This window comes from Sander vitreus, chromosome 13 (genome assembly GCF_031162955.1).
Source record: "Sander vitreus isolate 19-12246 chromosome 13, sanVit1, whole genome shotgun sequence".
In the NCBI taxonomy this organism is placed as follows: domain Eukaryota; kingdom Metazoa; phylum Chordata; class Actinopteri; order Perciformes; family Percidae; genus Sander; species Sander vitreus.
In genome coordinates, this window is record NC_135867.1 from 10366122 (window position 1) to 10383086 (window position 16965).

The 16965-nt window shown below is 38.7% G+C and overlaps 1 protein-coding gene across 9 annotated transcripts in view; it reads left to right on the forward strand.

Annotated features, from left to right (window-relative positions):
* Positions 1-11848, forward strand: part of gabrg2 (gamma-aminobutyric acid type A receptor subunit gamma2) — a 50635-nt gene extending 38787 nt beyond the window's left edge. Inside the window, exons 7-11 of one of the 9 annotated variants that reach the window (XM_078265774.1) lie at positions 2394-2402; positions 3178-3330; positions 6615-6820; positions 8388-8411; positions 11570-11848. In XM_078265774.1, the coding sequence (XP_078121900.1) occupies positions 2394-2402; positions 3178-3330; positions 6615-6820; positions 8388-8411; positions 11570-11848 (671 nt within the window). Of the gene's footprint in view, positions 1-2393; positions 2403-3177; positions 3331-6578; positions 6821-7276; positions 7302-8387; positions 8412-11566 lie in introns of all 9 variants that reach the window. The other 8 variants (XM_078265769.1, XM_078265770.1, XM_078265772.1 and 5 more) reach the window with 8 other exon arrangements.
* The last annotated feature ends 5117 nt before the right edge of the window (positions 11849-16965 follow it).

Here is a 16965-nt window from a genome sequence, read left to right on the forward strand (position 1 = left end):
ACACCGCACATTGAAGTGTACAATAATGCACCGAAAAACCCAACGGAATTCTTCCAAATTGAATAAAATGTACAATGTTTTAAATTAAACAAACAAAACAAAATCAGTTTGCTTGTATGTTCGGGAGTTTTAAGCTGATGCGACAACAATGTATTCTGTGGGGCGAAGGGAAACACTATTGCCAATAGGGGTGTCACGATTCTCCAAATCCTCGATTCGATTACATTTTCGATTCTAAGGTCACGGTTCGATTCAATTCTCGATTTTTACTTTTTCATTTTAAAGCACAGGTTGCTATGCCATTTTTAGACTAAACTTGTATGTAATATAATATCTGACCTTTGTTCGCAATGTACCACATTACATTGTCAAATTTAAAACATTTATTAACAACATAATGTAACAATAACATATCTTCAGTCAACAATCCTGAGGGCAGACACTTTGCACCACACGGAGTTTGGTGTTTGAAGCCCCCAATGTCGTCTTCCAGGCAGCGCTGCCTTGCCTTGCACTCTCTAATATAACCAATATAAGCTGCTCGGTTTAGGCTACAGAACGTGCATGTAGGCTGAAATTCAACCGTGTGGTTTTGTTGGGATAAAGCTATAAGCAGAAGGAATATCCGCTAGCTGCTAGGCTAATGTGCAATGGTAAACACACAGAATATAGTACACGCATATAGCAGAGCTTGCAAACTGTGTTTTTTTTGTCGACAACACGAACGTCAACATAACTCACTGGAAATTTGAAATACTTCCACACTTTCACACACTTCAGTGAAAGAGGAGGGGGCTCAAGTTCTGTCGATGGGTCTCCAGCATCTGCAGTTGCCATGCTATCTTTTGACTGGCTCTAGCTAAGTGACAGGAGGTTGACTGACTCGCAGCACTTCAACACGTGTTTTTTTCCGCTTGACAAGCCGACTGGCTGATGTGGTCAAGAGTGGAGACAGAGGGACAGCTCCATAAAATGCTTTCATTGGGGTAATATTAATATTTAAACACCTGTGTTTAGAATTCCAAAATATCTATAACATTGGTGGCTTCTAGTGGAGACAATGCACCACTAGTGCTACACCCATACAGTTTTCACCAGGATTGTATACTTTTTTTTTTACAAACATAAACATGTGCCATCATAATAATTTGAAAGATGGGAGAATCAGATAAGAATTTGACACTTTAAAATCCACTCAGGCAATCAAGTACAAATAAACAACTTGTGAAAAATGTCACATGTTCACACAGTCCATTGATTGTGTTGGGACTGTATATGTGGAGCACTAAACTTTTTGTTCCTCGTACGGTAATGTTGTGAAATCCCAGAAACTGGAAGCTATTTTGTTTTGAGTGGAATCAGGAAGTCATTAACAAATGTATGCATTACTACAAAGTCATAATGGCAGGCATGCTGATACAGATACATCAGCCTGCCAGGATGGAGGCCATTGGTTGATAACACCTTCTCAAAGTGTCTTCCTGGCAAGTGCTGTGGCCTATAATGAAACTTGTGAACAGACGGAGAGAGGCGTATGGCAGGAGGGTGTAACACCAGCCGACCTCACCCCTGTGGTGGAAATCCCATTATCATTAAGAGTCCGAGGAAATGTGAAGGAGGCTTTGTGCTGCTGACCGAGCTGGAATAACTGTATTAACCGGCAGTTTCTCAGCTGTCAGGGGTCTCGGTTTTGGGCCCCTGTTAATGTAATGTTAATAAAAACCAAATAGTGGGCTGGGGGACCCCTGAGAGCAGCCTTCATGTGTCTGCCGTACTCCTACAAACCAAGGCGGCACACTGCATCAGCAGAAAACACATGGTAAAATGAACAGTTATGGTTGTGCTGCTGGGGTTATTGCACTTGGTTTATTTAATGATGCTATCAATGGATGGGTGAACAGAGGTGCATAGTGGGATGGATCACAAAGACTTGGTCCCTGTCCAGACACTACGAAGACTCACTCACACACCGAGTGCACATGTTCGCAGACATAATAAACACTGACAGTCTCATCTTTTTCCCTCTCTGTCTCTCATTAACACACAAATACACAGCTGTTGGCTGTTTTTCAATAAACTGCATAGGTGTTGTGTGCAATTTATTAGCCAGCTGTTCAATCCCCAGCTGCAGAGAGTACCCCATGTGCTGTGGGTGCTTAAACACACACACACACACACACACACTAAGAGTAGATACATAGCTGAGAATTGTAGGTTTGTGCCCTGCAGGTTACAAGCCATAGCGAGAGGCCAGGGGAGGTTTCCGACACTGTTAACAGTCTAAAGTTAATCAATTAGCAGACAACTGACTGAGCTGGAGGCCAGGACTGAACTGCCATTAAACCCAGGGAAAGAGACAGACAGGTACATTGGTAGATCGCTAAAGAGGGCAGTAACTATTGGCAAGCATTGCTGCTTTGTCGAGGTGGCAGGAATACTATTGGATTGTGTGTGTATTGAGTTTGTTCTTGTACATGCCTGTCTTTCTGTTTGGTCTTGTTTGAATTTACCCTCCTTGCATGTGGGTGTGGTGCAAGAGGGTGCACGTGCATTCATGCTAAGCATGCATTTTAAACAAGCAGGCCGCATGATCCATATTGTCAGGGTCAGGGCTATCTGGACTTGGCTAACCTCAACCTCTTAACACCCAACATCTGCTTGGGTCAGACTGCCAGCCTGGATGCTAGTGTTCATGGTCCAGCTAACTACTGGCAGGAGACGAGGGTTTGTGTGTGTATCCAAGCAAGTCCAGCGCTAGCTCTCTGAAACACTCCATTTCCTTTAAGATCTCGAGTTGCCTTGGGCAGACATGCTGTGAAGATTTTGGTTCCACAACATTATGTATTGATCAGCCCATGACTTAACAGGTTTTTTTTTTATCCACGCTTGGGGTTTCTGTGTTGACAGCCTTCTTTGATCACAGTATGATAATGTGCTGTCATTCTTTTGAACTTTCTCAGTGCACTACTTGTTAGATTAGCTTGTCCTTGTATTGTATGGACTGTGAACAGTAATACTCAAGATTAATCACTTTTAATCACAAGCATTTTTTACACTTATGTAATAAAGAAAATTCTATCCTGCATATGAACTTTACATACCGTATGTTTTGTTATACATTCTACAATGCCCTCACTCTTTTTCTTTTCTTTTCTCCTGTTATTTTTCTCTCTCCAGGAGACTATGTGGTGCTGACCGTCTTCTTTGACCTGAGCAGGAGAATGGGCTACTTCACCATTCAGACCTACATCCCATGCACCCTTATTGTTGTCCTCTCCTGGGTCTCATTCTGGATCAACAAGGATGCAGTACCTGCCAGGACATCATTAGGTAAGAAGGAAAAAAGAAAAGTTAAAGTTATTTCTGCCACTAGATTTTGACCATATGATGTATATGCTGGAATCAGTTTAAAAAAGTAAGGTCAGTTTGCACAAATAATAAGAAAAATTAAAAAAAATACATTTTACATTTAATTTCTTTTAGACCCCTTATCCATCTCTGTGACTGCTCATAAAGCCTTGACAGAGCCTTTGCTCTAGTTCATTTTTATAATCAGTCGACCTAGTCCAAACACACATATGCTGCCGTTACACCAGTGAGGTTCATTAGCCATCCTGGCCTTAATTACTCTCTGCTGTGAAACACATCAAGAACCCTGTGGTGGTGACACACCAAGAACCCTGTGGTGGTGACACACCACCTCAAACTGAAAAGCCTTTCCTTTTGTCTTCTCCTTCACCATTCTTCCTCCTCCTCTTTTCCCCTCTGAGACAGGGCAGCTGCTTAGGAATCTAGTCCATCTTGATTAGAAGAGCCTATGCTGGCACATATGTTTTCATGCATGCGTTAATGAGGCATTAATTATGCAATACAGCAGGGAAGATGCAGAGATGCAGCCTCAGCACGATAATAATGCAGGTGGCCTCTTCACTGAATGCAATGAGCGGACACCGAAGGAAAAGAGGGCAAGAGTGAAGATTTCAAGGAAATTTGTCAGCTTTTAAACTTGCCCTTGGCGTCCAGTGGACATCCTCAGAAGTTCATTCGTGATGCAGTTTCGTACACATTGCTTAGTCAGTTTTACCTTTGGCCCCTTAAGGCTCTAATTCCTGACCTCAAGTCAATGTGATGTGATCATTAACGGGCATAAATGAATGTAAAACAATCCCTGCAGGCAGAAACCCTCATTCTACCTCACTATCATCATTCATGTGTCCATCATTAATCTCTCTAAAAATAGGTAGTTTTGTTTTCCTCCTGCTTATGCAGCTCCAGACATGAATTTCAGTCGAAATAATAACACTATAAATTCCCTGCTAAAATTGTACTAAGAGTCAGATATCTTAATTTCCTTTGAAAGATGATGCGGGAGGTACAGGAAGCCAGGTGGTTAGGACGCGGATTAATGCAGATGACATCATTCTTAATCCTTCAATGCCATCCAGAAATATATCAATTCACTCGCTATACTGCAATGTTAATCTTGACGCAGACTGATGCCTTTCAGTTCATTTTAAATTTAGACATAAATCATCTTCCATGCACAATATAGACAAGTCCTCTTAAGTATAGTCTATTTAAAGGAAGGAGGCGGTCTTGGTACTAGCTTGTTTGTTGGTGTTAAGTGGTTGTGATGATGCTGTTGTTAATCTGTTGTAGCAGTGTACTTAATATGTAGTGTACTTATAAACACATTTCTTCAACATGTGGCATCACCCCACCTCAATCTACATTATCATTGGAGACAGACAGAGCAAGTAACAGGGGAGAAGGTTACCAGATGGTGGATAAAGACATGTTTAATGTCAGTGTGGTGGTCAATGGCAGCTAAACTCGTGAACCAGTAAAGTATGTGGTTTAAAGGGACAGTAAAACAGCTGCTCACTCCATCCTCATGAGCGTCTAACTGCAAGAGCATGCAATTAAACAGCCAACATTAATCCTCTTAATCCTCTCTCTCTCTCTCTCTCTCTCTCTCTATATATATATATATATATATATATATATATATATATATATATATATATATATATATATATACAGCAGGGAAGAAAATGAATCGATCTGACAGCCCTAATATATATATATATATTTTTTTAATCGCGATTAATTGCTGAATTTCTATAGTTAATTGCATATTTCATCACATGATTAAAATTCTATTATTTTGCATTTCAGAACTGTTTTTAAGTACATATTAACTATGGAAAGCAATTCTTACCAGTGTATCTTGATTGGGAATCAAATAAATGCAAAGAAAGTTACTTTATGAACTTGATTTTAAGATTTGTAATTATTTATTTACTGTGTAAACAAAAGAAAAATGTGTGAATCTGTCATTATTGCACAATTCCTTCAAGTACCTAACTAAAAAACAAAAAATCCCTATCCTTACTAGAGTCAATATAGTGTTTAGTAACTCCTAAATAATGTTGATTACTCACTGACGTCCAGTGATCACCGGTTAATGAGACAGCGTTTGCAGCACCTTGCAGCAGTTCCAGTGTGGCTGCTTTCTCTGTGTCGTACAGGCTGTGTGTGGGGCTGCTGTCCCCCTCGACGGCAATGCAACGGGTCAGAACATGCCAACCGTAGTACGTCTTCAAGACCCGAGTCCTCTACGATGCTGACAGGGCTGCAGTTAGTTGCCACCCGTTTCACAAGAGCTGTAGTATTTTTTGGGGATTTGTTTTCATCCACAGGTCGGCAAGTAGCACTCTCCAAAATACTGCTTTGCCTGAGTGGGTAGCATGCTAGCGGGTAGCATCACGTTAACTGTACTACTATGCTTAGCTCCGTAGGTGGTAGCTCAAGCTTGACGTGCTTCGGTGATATTTTAATTCGGCTTTACACAACGTGCATATGGCTTTTGACTTGTCTACGAGCCGTCCGGGAGTTTTGGAAAATAAAAAGCTCCATTCAGAGTTATTGCTGCTGTCTTTCTCCATCATGCCTGCAGCCTGCAGCAGCAGGATGTGTTAGGAGGAAGTGGCAGCTTGATGATAAGTAACGGTGCTGCAAAGGGTCAAAATAGTAGCCTGTTAGGCACGACGCAAAGCCGCGTGAGGTGTAAAATAAATTAATAAATGCTGGCATGCGATTAAAGCGATTAAAAAAAAACACATTATGCTCGGCCCTTAATCGCATCGCGATTAACGCGTTAATGCTGACAGCCCTAATATATATATATATATATATAAAATTCATAATTTCTGTTTTGTTGTTAAAACCTAAATTTCTGTTGTCACAGTTTTGTAAGTTATTGTTGAACTAAATAAACTGGGACATTTATAAAACGATTAAAAAAATAAAAACATAAAAAACATCTGTCACACCTTCCATTATAATACTGTAATGATTTTTTTTCTTCTTCTAAGCAATACTGGCATACTGTATATTTTTAAATAAAAAAGCGCACCATTTTGATGTTGGAAATTACTACTACAATATAAAAAAAAACTATTTTAGAGCATTTTGTTTAGCTGACATAGTAATGCAGAATGTGAAAATGGCACCTACAATTGAGCTCTATGCAGAAGTGAGTCTGGCAGTGTGGCAGTTGTCTTGATTTCGAGCAGATCTAATTTTCTCTTTTCTTTCCCATCTCGCACCAGGCATCACCACTGTGCTGACCATGACCACGCTGAGTACTATTGCCAGGAAATCCCTTCCAAAAGTTTCCTATGTGACCGCCATGGACCTGTTTGTGTCTGTCTGCTTTATCTTCGTCTTCGCCGCACTCATAGAGTATGGCACACTGCACTACTTTGTCAGCAACAGGAAGCCTAGCGCCAAAAAGGACAAGAAGAAGAAAAACCCGGTGAGCATCTCTCTAACTGAAGTGATGTTTGTGTTTAGATTACATTTTCTTGGGGTTTCAGAGTCTGACCAAGAAAGGTTGCCCAATTGTACCTAGTAGCTACAAACATTATTTTAATTGATGCACTATATCTTTGTGTAATATCTTGATGTAATATATTTACAGTGTTTACAGTATCCAGCTCTCTGTCCCTCACCCACTGTATTACGGTACAGGGATTAAGTCTTAGAAAAAAGCTATACACTGCTTCCTAAGGGAGCATCTTCCCTGATGGCATGCAGCTCAAACATTTTCATAATCCGTCACATATCTGTTACAGTTGTAATTGTCACATGACAGGAAAGTTGGAGTCATGTGGGCCTTAAATCCCTCAAGAGATCATGGCAGCTCGGTTAAAGGGCTACTCTCACCATATATATGAGCACTTATAGAGCTGAGAACGTTTACCCTTGACAGCAAAACAAGCACATCTCCATAATCAGCTAAATTTGGCTTATGGTTCTAGAAATGAAGATTTTGTATGGCAATTTGTTCAAATCTACTACTTGAAGTCTGCTTGGTAAAAAAAAAAGTTAGTTCTTTTGCTTTTTTATAACTGGACCAAGTTGCAATACTTTTGAAAGGGTTGTAGGTAACTGAAATCCATCTTTGAATCTGGGAATTGGACTTGAAGGATATTAAATCTTAAACCTTTAAGTATACTGTGCTTGGGTGAACAGGAGTATTGAACTGGAACGTGGGGTGCTCTAGTTTCAGCCTCTGTAACTAAGGTTTTGCACATGGTCTAGCTGTCTCGTGGACGAATAAATGACTGATGAAGTGAAGTGTTTGCCATCTCAGAGGGGCTTTTCTAGGTTCTCTGCATGAATTCCCGAGATGTGGGAAGGAGAAAGTGGGCAAGAAAAGGAGATCTTTGATGAAATTCTTTTGATCTTCCTGAATTGTTAAAAGGATGGAAAAAATAGGAAATCGAGGAAATATAAATCAAGAACTTCGAAAGTTTCTCTTACTATCTGTAAGATTATTGGGTACACGTGATCTTCTTAAAATGCAGAGGGATTTATGATTATCAGATGTCCTATCAGTTGTTTAAGTTTAACGACATACATTACCACGTTTGTCGATTGCCACATACTGGAACTGATAACAATGCTTAATGAAGTGCTGTGTAAGACAAATGCTTTCATCTTAATGTGAAAATGTAATGATGTCACACTCACAGGGAGTATTTGAACTCTGCATTATGGATAGTGTTTATTTAATCTCTCCAGTTTTGCACTTGTAATATTTTCTAAGGTAATGCTGGTGTAAGAATCATGTGAGATACATATATCCCAACATGCATCTTCCCTGTGTCTGTTTGTAACATGTATGTCTCTCTACAGTATATTTATTCTCTTTCCATTTTGAGTTACAAAGTAGAGTAATTGTAAATTTCACAAATTATCTTGTGTTTATTTATTTTTTCTATTGATGTTTTTTGTTCTCTGTTTACATGTGTTCTATGTTTTTTTTTTGTTACTCTCTTTCAATTCCACGTATTCTTTGTTTCCTGTCTGGACAAAAGCTCCTCCGGCTCTTTTCCTCAAAGGTATATTGCCTGTGTCTGACTGCATGTGTCTGCTGCATTTTGGCTCTTTGAGCCCTCAGCACCTCACTGCTTTTCTGTCTGTTCTCCAGCAGATACGCTTCTCTCTATCCCCTCTTTATCTACCTGCATTCTTACTGTACTCCCCATCAGTTACTAAATAGGTATCAGAGATAATATTAAAAGGGGCGCTCTGCAGTGCACAGTGCAAAGGCAGCCAGCCAGACGTATTTATGCAGTTTTCTAAAATTAAAATAAGCATCCCACACATCCTGTGTCCAGAGGAATGTAATAGTCCAGGCCCAGCGTGGACTCATTCTGGCTCCCTCTGTCCTGTTTCACTCTTTGTTGTTGTTGTAACCACAGTGAATTAGCAGCCGCTGCAACAGCTTCCTGTTCTTTCCCTTCTCCTGCCAGTAAATCTATACCTGCGTGTTTGCTGGGCTTCTCAACCTGACACTTCCTACAGAGTCAGCAGAGCCTTAACAGACTGAAACAGACAACCCCTGCACTGTGATGAGTATAATTAGAGTTGGAGGTCCAATCAGAAGATTAACACATGTTAATCTTTAAACACCCAAAAAGCATCCAGAGTGGGTGGGAGCTAGCAAAGGTCTAAATTTAAACTAACACACAAGTCAAGACAAGATAATCTGCTTTTCCATATAGTGGTCCACATCAATATTTAACTGGGAGGACTATTTTTAGGGTCAGATCTGTTAGATTTTCAGGTTAGACATGAGTCTAAATGTACTGCTGAAAAATTCACCTTTATTTTTTATTTTAACACTCCTATTCAACTTAAGACAGATAGCCAAGGGATCCTCCAGCAATGTTTCCACCTTTTGTCTTCTCTGAGAGGTTGTCTACTTTCAGCCAGTTAAAGTTGCCAATGCCACTGTGTTGTTTCTTTGTTGTTTTTTTATTTATTTTTTGCTAACACTGACACAGCACAGCCCAGCTTGACCAGGCCATGCGGCAGGATGCTGTTAATGCTCCTCCTGCTTGAGCTTCCACTGCGCTTCCTCCAGTGCAACCGATCCCCTTTGAGAACTGAGTCATAACCTCTTCTGCTAATCCCCTCATTACATCAACATGCTGTCCGTTAAGGACAAAAATCCTGAAACTAACCAGTATGTTGTTTTGTTTGTGGTTATGTATCGTTATCAAAGGGACTGCAGGTTTGTGCACTAGTGCTGGGCAAGATGAGTAGTTGTAGGGAATGAACAGTTCAATCAAGTTTAAGTATTTTAAGCTTGTTTGAGAATGCATGCTTACAGCAGATAATGGTACTGTGTGTTCCAACCCGTTCTCACTCCCAACTCGTAAAATACGGACGCTTGGGCAGTGCCTCTCAGCGTCAAAAACGACGCAAAAAGCACCCTTCAGCGTGTGTATGGAACGCACCGGGCAGGGCAGCAGCTCCGCGTAGGGAGGCTGGTTGGGGTGGTAGATGGGTCTAACAACACAGGACTTTCACCCCGCAGCAAGCATGCCTAAATGGGGCCAAAAACAACCATCAAAAAAGTATTTAATGTTTTGTGATGTTTGTTGCAATTAAAAAACAACAGATTAACACAGAACATAAATATATGCTGTAAAACACAATTTGCAGTGCTAGTACAGTCATTTATAGAATACTGTTTAATGTTAAAAAGACAACACATAAAGAACAAGCTAAATGACAGCTACCGGCACTTTCTTGAGGGAAAGTGGTGATGGGAAATTCTTAGAAGTATGCTCGACTTACTCTGTCTTTTTTAAATGATGAGTTTGACAACCTAGTTCAGTGTTTCTCCAATGGGGGTATGCGTACCCCTAGAGCTACTTTGGAGTAGGTACTAAGTGGGTACTAAGATTTTTTTTTTAAATGTTAATTTAAAAAGTACTAGTGATGCATAATTTCAAAAAATATATATATATATTATAAATATATATTAAATAAATATTATACACTATAGTAATGAATTAATTTAGTAATTCTTAATATTTTAAATGTACTGTAGCTTTTAACAGTTTTTCAGTTAAAATATTGTTGTTGTAGTAAATCTGAAACTGATGGGGCAGTGCTGTATTGTGCCTCTTGTTATTGTGCTGTATTTCTTTCCTACCCAAAATGTTTTGTGCTGGTCAGGGGGTACTTGGATGAAAACATATTTCAAAGGGGGGTACATTATTGAAAAAAGTTTGAGAACCACTGCCCTAGTTTATCAGCAAGGTCAAGGAATCTCTGCCAAAGGGGGGGAAACATTTGATCTGCCAAACAGCTGGAATTCCAATTTGTGCAAAGGTGGCATGGTATTTCAAGATTAAAGCTGATGAAAACAGTCTGTTTGAATTGTAATTGTCTCCCTTTAGAATGAGAGCGCCACAAAACTCACTGATGTCACTGTCCTATTTTAGCAATCATTTATCATAAAAAAGGCATGTGCCCTTCAGTTTGAAAAGGAGGATTATTTTAACCCATTTAGTGACCGAAAGAGTGGTCTGGAGAAATATTGAGCTGTGTGCCCATGCTCCTCCCTAAGCTTAGTTTTATGATGCTTATGATGCATCATAAAGCTAAGCCAGTTACATATTTTAGACACAACGTATCTTATACATGCATTTCAGAAGAACTGCTTAAAACATCGATACAGGTCCAAATAATGATATTTTGTTGAGTAACTGGAACTAAAAACATTTTTTTAAAAACTGCTCAGAAAAAAAACACAGTCATCTGTTTGCTATTGTGTTTTAACTGCATTTTTTAATGTTGTGCAGCACCAGTAGCATAATCAGAATAAAAAATGCAGAGTCATTGCCCAGCACTAGCTCTTATATAGCTGTAAATAAAAATAGACTACTGTACTAAAAATATGACTGATTCAGCCGCAAAGGTGTAATTTGCATCATGGGTTCCACCATGTGAGGTCACTATAAGCCTCACTAATTACAACCACGGGTGGTAGTTAGAGGTCAATTTGTATCTTCTTCTGACATTAAAGGGACCATTGGCAAGTCGAAGGTGGACTTCAACATTCTGTTGACTAATGACAGAAAGAAGTGGGAGACAGGAAATGGCAGCTCAAATTAGGTCCCCTGTTATGTCAGTGAGGTCTTTATTATGGCACTCTGAGGCTCTGATGGCTAACTGTGTCATTTTGTCCTGTTAAAAGCAGACACCCACGGTAGACATCCGTCCACGCTCGGCCACAGCCATTCAGATGAACAACGCCACGCACATGCAGGAGCGAGACGAAGAGTATGGCTATGAGTGTCTGGACGGGAAGGACTGCACCAGCTTCTTCTGCTGTTTCGAAGACTGCCGCTCCGGTGCCTGGCGGCACGGCAGGTTGCACATTCGCGTTGCCAAGATAGACTCGTATGCACGCATCTTTTTCCCCACTGCATTTGGTCTTTTCAACCTGGTCTACTGGGTCTCCTATCTCTATCTCTAGGCCTGGGTGTGTACCCAGCCTTATCATACAGTTCATTACATTCTACATATGCTCTGTGCCAGCAAGGGACATTTTAAAGGAGGCGACCCACTGAAATACCCACTGATTTGATTTAATACATTTCCTTTAATTCCTTACTTTTAATCTCTTTGAATTTGAGTCAATTTATTTGATAACTTTGACAGACATTGCAAATGTTGTAGCATTACATTGAACTGGTATGAGGAGGTTTGTAGATGTGTTGTGAAAACATTGATTGTGTGAGCAATTAAGAAGAATCCAAGTTTTGTTTTCATGATTCGATTTAGGACTTTTTATTTGGAATTTCTTCTTTATGTCTTCTTAATGGAATTTTTAATTTAATTGCTGTATTTTCAGACGAATGCATTAATTGCATAGAATGCAATTTAAATAAATAGCAGTTCAGATCACAGCAAACACCTATCAGAGAAATCTAAATAACATTACAGTATGTCTTATCTTTTAATTTTATTTTTCACTTAACATACTAAAACACACAATCTAAAGCACTTTAATAGAGCTATGTTAGACAGTGACGCTAATTTATTTTTAATTTATTTAGCTTTAGTGTTGGCACAATTAAACATTGCATTTTTCATGTGTGGTCAGAGAGAGATGATGCTGTTTATGGACAATGCTTAACTGTACAGACACTGTATATATTTTACTATTACATAGTGGTTTACATTTATTGCATGCACCTTTCAGGCCAAAAATCAACATCTTTTATGGTCTTCTATTGTTGGCTATGGAAAAATAAAAAAATGAGCACTGTTGATTATCGTTCAAGATTTAATTATACTATTTTCTAGGAAAATTGGTAAAATTAATAAACAAAAATGTGCCCGGTTTATCCTTTTAAAGCAGCACTGCAGAACTTTTGATATCATTGTGATTTGGCGCCCCTACAGTTTCAGAGTGTAATTCATTTATACACCAGTGTTGTAAATATGGACAGCTGTACAAGTGCATTTGTTATGATTACTTATGATCAAAAACTAGCGAGTGGACAACTTTGCTACCACATCCAAACATCAAGCAAGTGCAACAACACAAGATATAGTAATAGCCAGCTTGCGGTCTGTCTTGCAGCCTTTTATTTTGCAAAGCTCTCACCAACGACTTAAAGCCCATCTGAGTTGTCCAATGGCAGCTCAGTCACTCTCTCCTTTTCTCTTCTTAGCTTCCTCTGTGTCCTCTTCAGCTTCTAGCCTGCTATGATGTCCAGCTCCAGTTCTGGCACGACACCGCCGCCGTCACCGCCAGCATTCATTTCGCCCCCGCCCCGGCCCTGATAACTTTCTCCTCCCTGTGGTCCATAGCTCCTGTGCTAGCGGTGTAAACATCAACAACCCCTCAGTGCTCCTAGCTCCCAGTCCAGCACGGCTAACTGAGCTAACTAGTAGATAGCAGCTATACAGTTAGCAGCAGTTAGCATTTAGCCTTACTTTAGCAACAAGTAAAGCTTTTTGACACACTGCTGTTGTATTTTGGTTATGTAAGCTTTTACAAGAGAAACTGTACTAAAACTATTAAGATTTTCTTATTAAAATGAATAACGTTTTGCCCTTAAGTATAAATGCAACTGCGTAACCAGCGGGTGAGTTTCAAATAGGGGAATTCAAACTAATCTACACTTTAATGTGAATGTCAATACAGACAGCTGTTGGGAATTTAGACATCCCTGCATTGGGACAGGGTTCATTTAATGTGTCATCCTTCTAAGATGAGCAATAAAAAAAACTAAACTGAAACTAAAGAAATATGAATTGATATCAAATAAACTTAAGAGTTTCATTGAATTAAAAAGAAGCATCTGCTTGTGTCGAGAAGAGATGTTTAAGCCTTATTATCAAGCAGCTCGCTTTCTGTCTCTTTGAAAAGAAACACATTGAGAATGTACATGTAAATTATTACATAGTGAGGGAGCCGATTCACTGGCTGGGCCTAATTTCATTACTTTTTGACTTTTGTTCCCCATTAAAATAGCTTTGAATGCCTTGATGTTGTGTGAAGAGAGCTGAGAACATACAACATGTAACACATGATTTACAACCCTTTACAGAGTGCAATTTTGATAGACACCAGTATGCAACAAATGGAGACAGTGCTTCAGTATGATTTGTAAACTCACAATGGGTGTAAATCACATTGTTTATGTACATAAATTATGAAGGAGAGAAAACACTTGTCAAGCCCTTGGGATTTTTGTAAAAGGGTATATATTTTGTAATTTCAGCATTGTTACAGTATATCACCATACAGTATATTAGACTTATTGTATTATGCTGGACTGACCATGTAGAATACTTGGGGGTAATGGGGTATTTATTTATTTCATCATTAATGGTATTTATTTATTTATTAAGAGAAAAAATATAATTTTATGTCCATGTAGCCCCTGAAAAGAAACACAGAATGCTGTCATTTATATCAAAGATACATTTTTGTTCAATGTGTCAATGGAGCTTGAGCTTATTTATCTTGTGTTTTCTATGTTGTGATCGATGTACACTACTCTCACAAAGGCCTGTCAAAGTGTTATATCTGTTGAATTAATAAGTTACAACATTACCTGTTGTGCAGCTTCTGAGTAATAGACTTGAATATTTTCAGGGGGGGGGGAAACACCAAAAAAGCAGTTCCCAAGCCACCAGAAGAAAAACATTTGCTTGTCTAAGTAACTATTGATTATTTCCACATTTTCCACCTCTACAAGGGTCTTCATTGGTCTTGATATTGCCATATTTAATAAAGCATCAGTGATGATACTAACATATGCATTTATCATATTATCTCATACTTCCTGAAGTTCTTTCCCTTTTGTATTTAATGGTGTTCCTGTTGTGTTGCGAAGCTTCAGTGTGCACATACTCTATCTTTCACATCTTTAGGAACATAGTGTGTCAATAGCAATGTAGACTGGTAATCATCAGTGTTCTGTAGTTTAAAGAAGTGTAAAAGAATGATTACATCTTAAAAAAGTGCCAAACTGACACACATGCAATAGAGAATATCAAACGATGATATCATTTGTGAATCCACTTTTACTGCCTTGAAGAAAAAAAACATACAGTATGCTAAAAGTGGGTGTTTACTTGAAGGAAATGCTATACAGCGAAGGTTGGATACACTGATATTCCCTCAGACATTGTTATTGTTTTTTTAGTTTTTTTTTATTGATATGGTACAGAACCAAAAGCATAAGGACAATTGTTCAATTGTACACCAGACCAATACAAACAAATTATTGTATCAGGGTAAACAGCAAGACATTTCTGATTCAGACTATATCTGACTTCATCAGTAGGCTGGGTTTGTAAATAACCGAGCATGTCTTGTGCTTGAACAATGGTGCAAAAAACAAACATACTCTATGGTATTTTCTTTTTACCAGCAAAAGCTTGTTTATCATTTGTATATAATTTATTTTTGTGCACTCTACTGTAAATGCAGAGATATAAAGGTGTATGAGAGATACTGTTAATATTCAGTAGTGTGCATGTTGGATATGTTTTCAGAATTGGGACTAATTCAAGCATTGTTTCATCTGGTCTCAGTCCTTTGGTTGCACGGACATGGACTTTTTATTACACTGTACTTATTTTCGACAAAGTGAATTTATTTATTTTGGGACCCACAAATGAGACATTTATGTGGACAGCACATGTAGATATTTTCTATTGTTATGTATTTTGTCAAACTGCAGAAAACAAAATAATACGCACTGGAATTACAGAGCTCAAAGGTTTCCAAGAACAAAATCAATTTCATATGGTCCTCATACATACATTATGTTAGTTGTTTGCCATCTATGTATATTTGAGTATTGTATAAAAGGGACACTGATCAATGATGTTAGGGTCTGCATAATATACTATACATGTACTGGAATAAATCCTTTTCATAAGGGAATTGCACATAGCTGTGGAATTTTACAATAAAATGGTTGCATTTATCAATGTGCATAGGTTCATCATTATTATGTATTATTTTACCATTGTAGTAGTAGTAGTAGTAGTTGTTGTTGTTGTAATATTCCAGTGGTACTCTACAGTATATTGTTACAGATATGTGACATCATGCACAGACAAGAAAGTACCAAAAAAGGTACAGGCGTATTATCAGCAAAATCTCCTTAAAGGAACACGCCGACTTATTGGGACTTTATTCACCATGACATTATAAGATTACTGATGCATTAATATGTAGGCAGCATTTTACTGTTAATTTGATCCAGTCAGGTAAAACTAAATATGCAGCAATTTGAAGTCCTGGCATGGATACTAAGATTTACAAAAATAGCAGAATAGAGAGTTTACACCCAAATTAGCTACATGACCCCTTGCAGACTTCATATTTGATCTTATTCCCAGGGAAAGAGCAGTTGACCAAGCTGTAATTAAAGTAGACTACGATAAACACATTTATCCAATTTCATTGTCATCTGATAAACTGCCGAGGGGTCACTCTAATTCCATATTACAAATTACAACTGACGTGGTAGGACATTTTAATAGCTACGTCTGCAAATTGAATAGTAAGGGTTGATGGAAATCATTCTTATTTTCTCCTTGTGGAAGCAAAACACATTTAATAGTCACGCCCTTCTCTGTGTAATTTGGCCAAATTTACACTTCAGCATTTGCCGCTTTTCTTGATGAGCTGTCAAACATTGAAACTGCATGTTGTCTGAGGCTGAGGTAACAGCATTCATACAGCCACCATTGGTTTTGAGGATGCAGATGGTGGATGTTATATGTGTTGGAATGGCAATGTGTATTGCACCTACAATGTAATAATCGGACGTTTATATTTTTGTTTCCAACTTTTGAAGCATATTTGCAAACCATGTGTCACTGAGTAATTTGATATACAAATACACAAAGGTAATTTTAGTACTAACCTGATTTTAGGGAAACAGCTAAGGACATTAGTTTAGGCATGACTTAACTCTACCAGATGCATGTTTTCATTTAATCTGACAGTTTTTCTGTATGAATAGCACAGCCTGTTCTAGTCCTGTCCTGTGACTCTCTTCCTTCCAGGAAAGTGCACTTGAAACAGAGCAGCAGTTGGCTGATGGACCCCTGTGC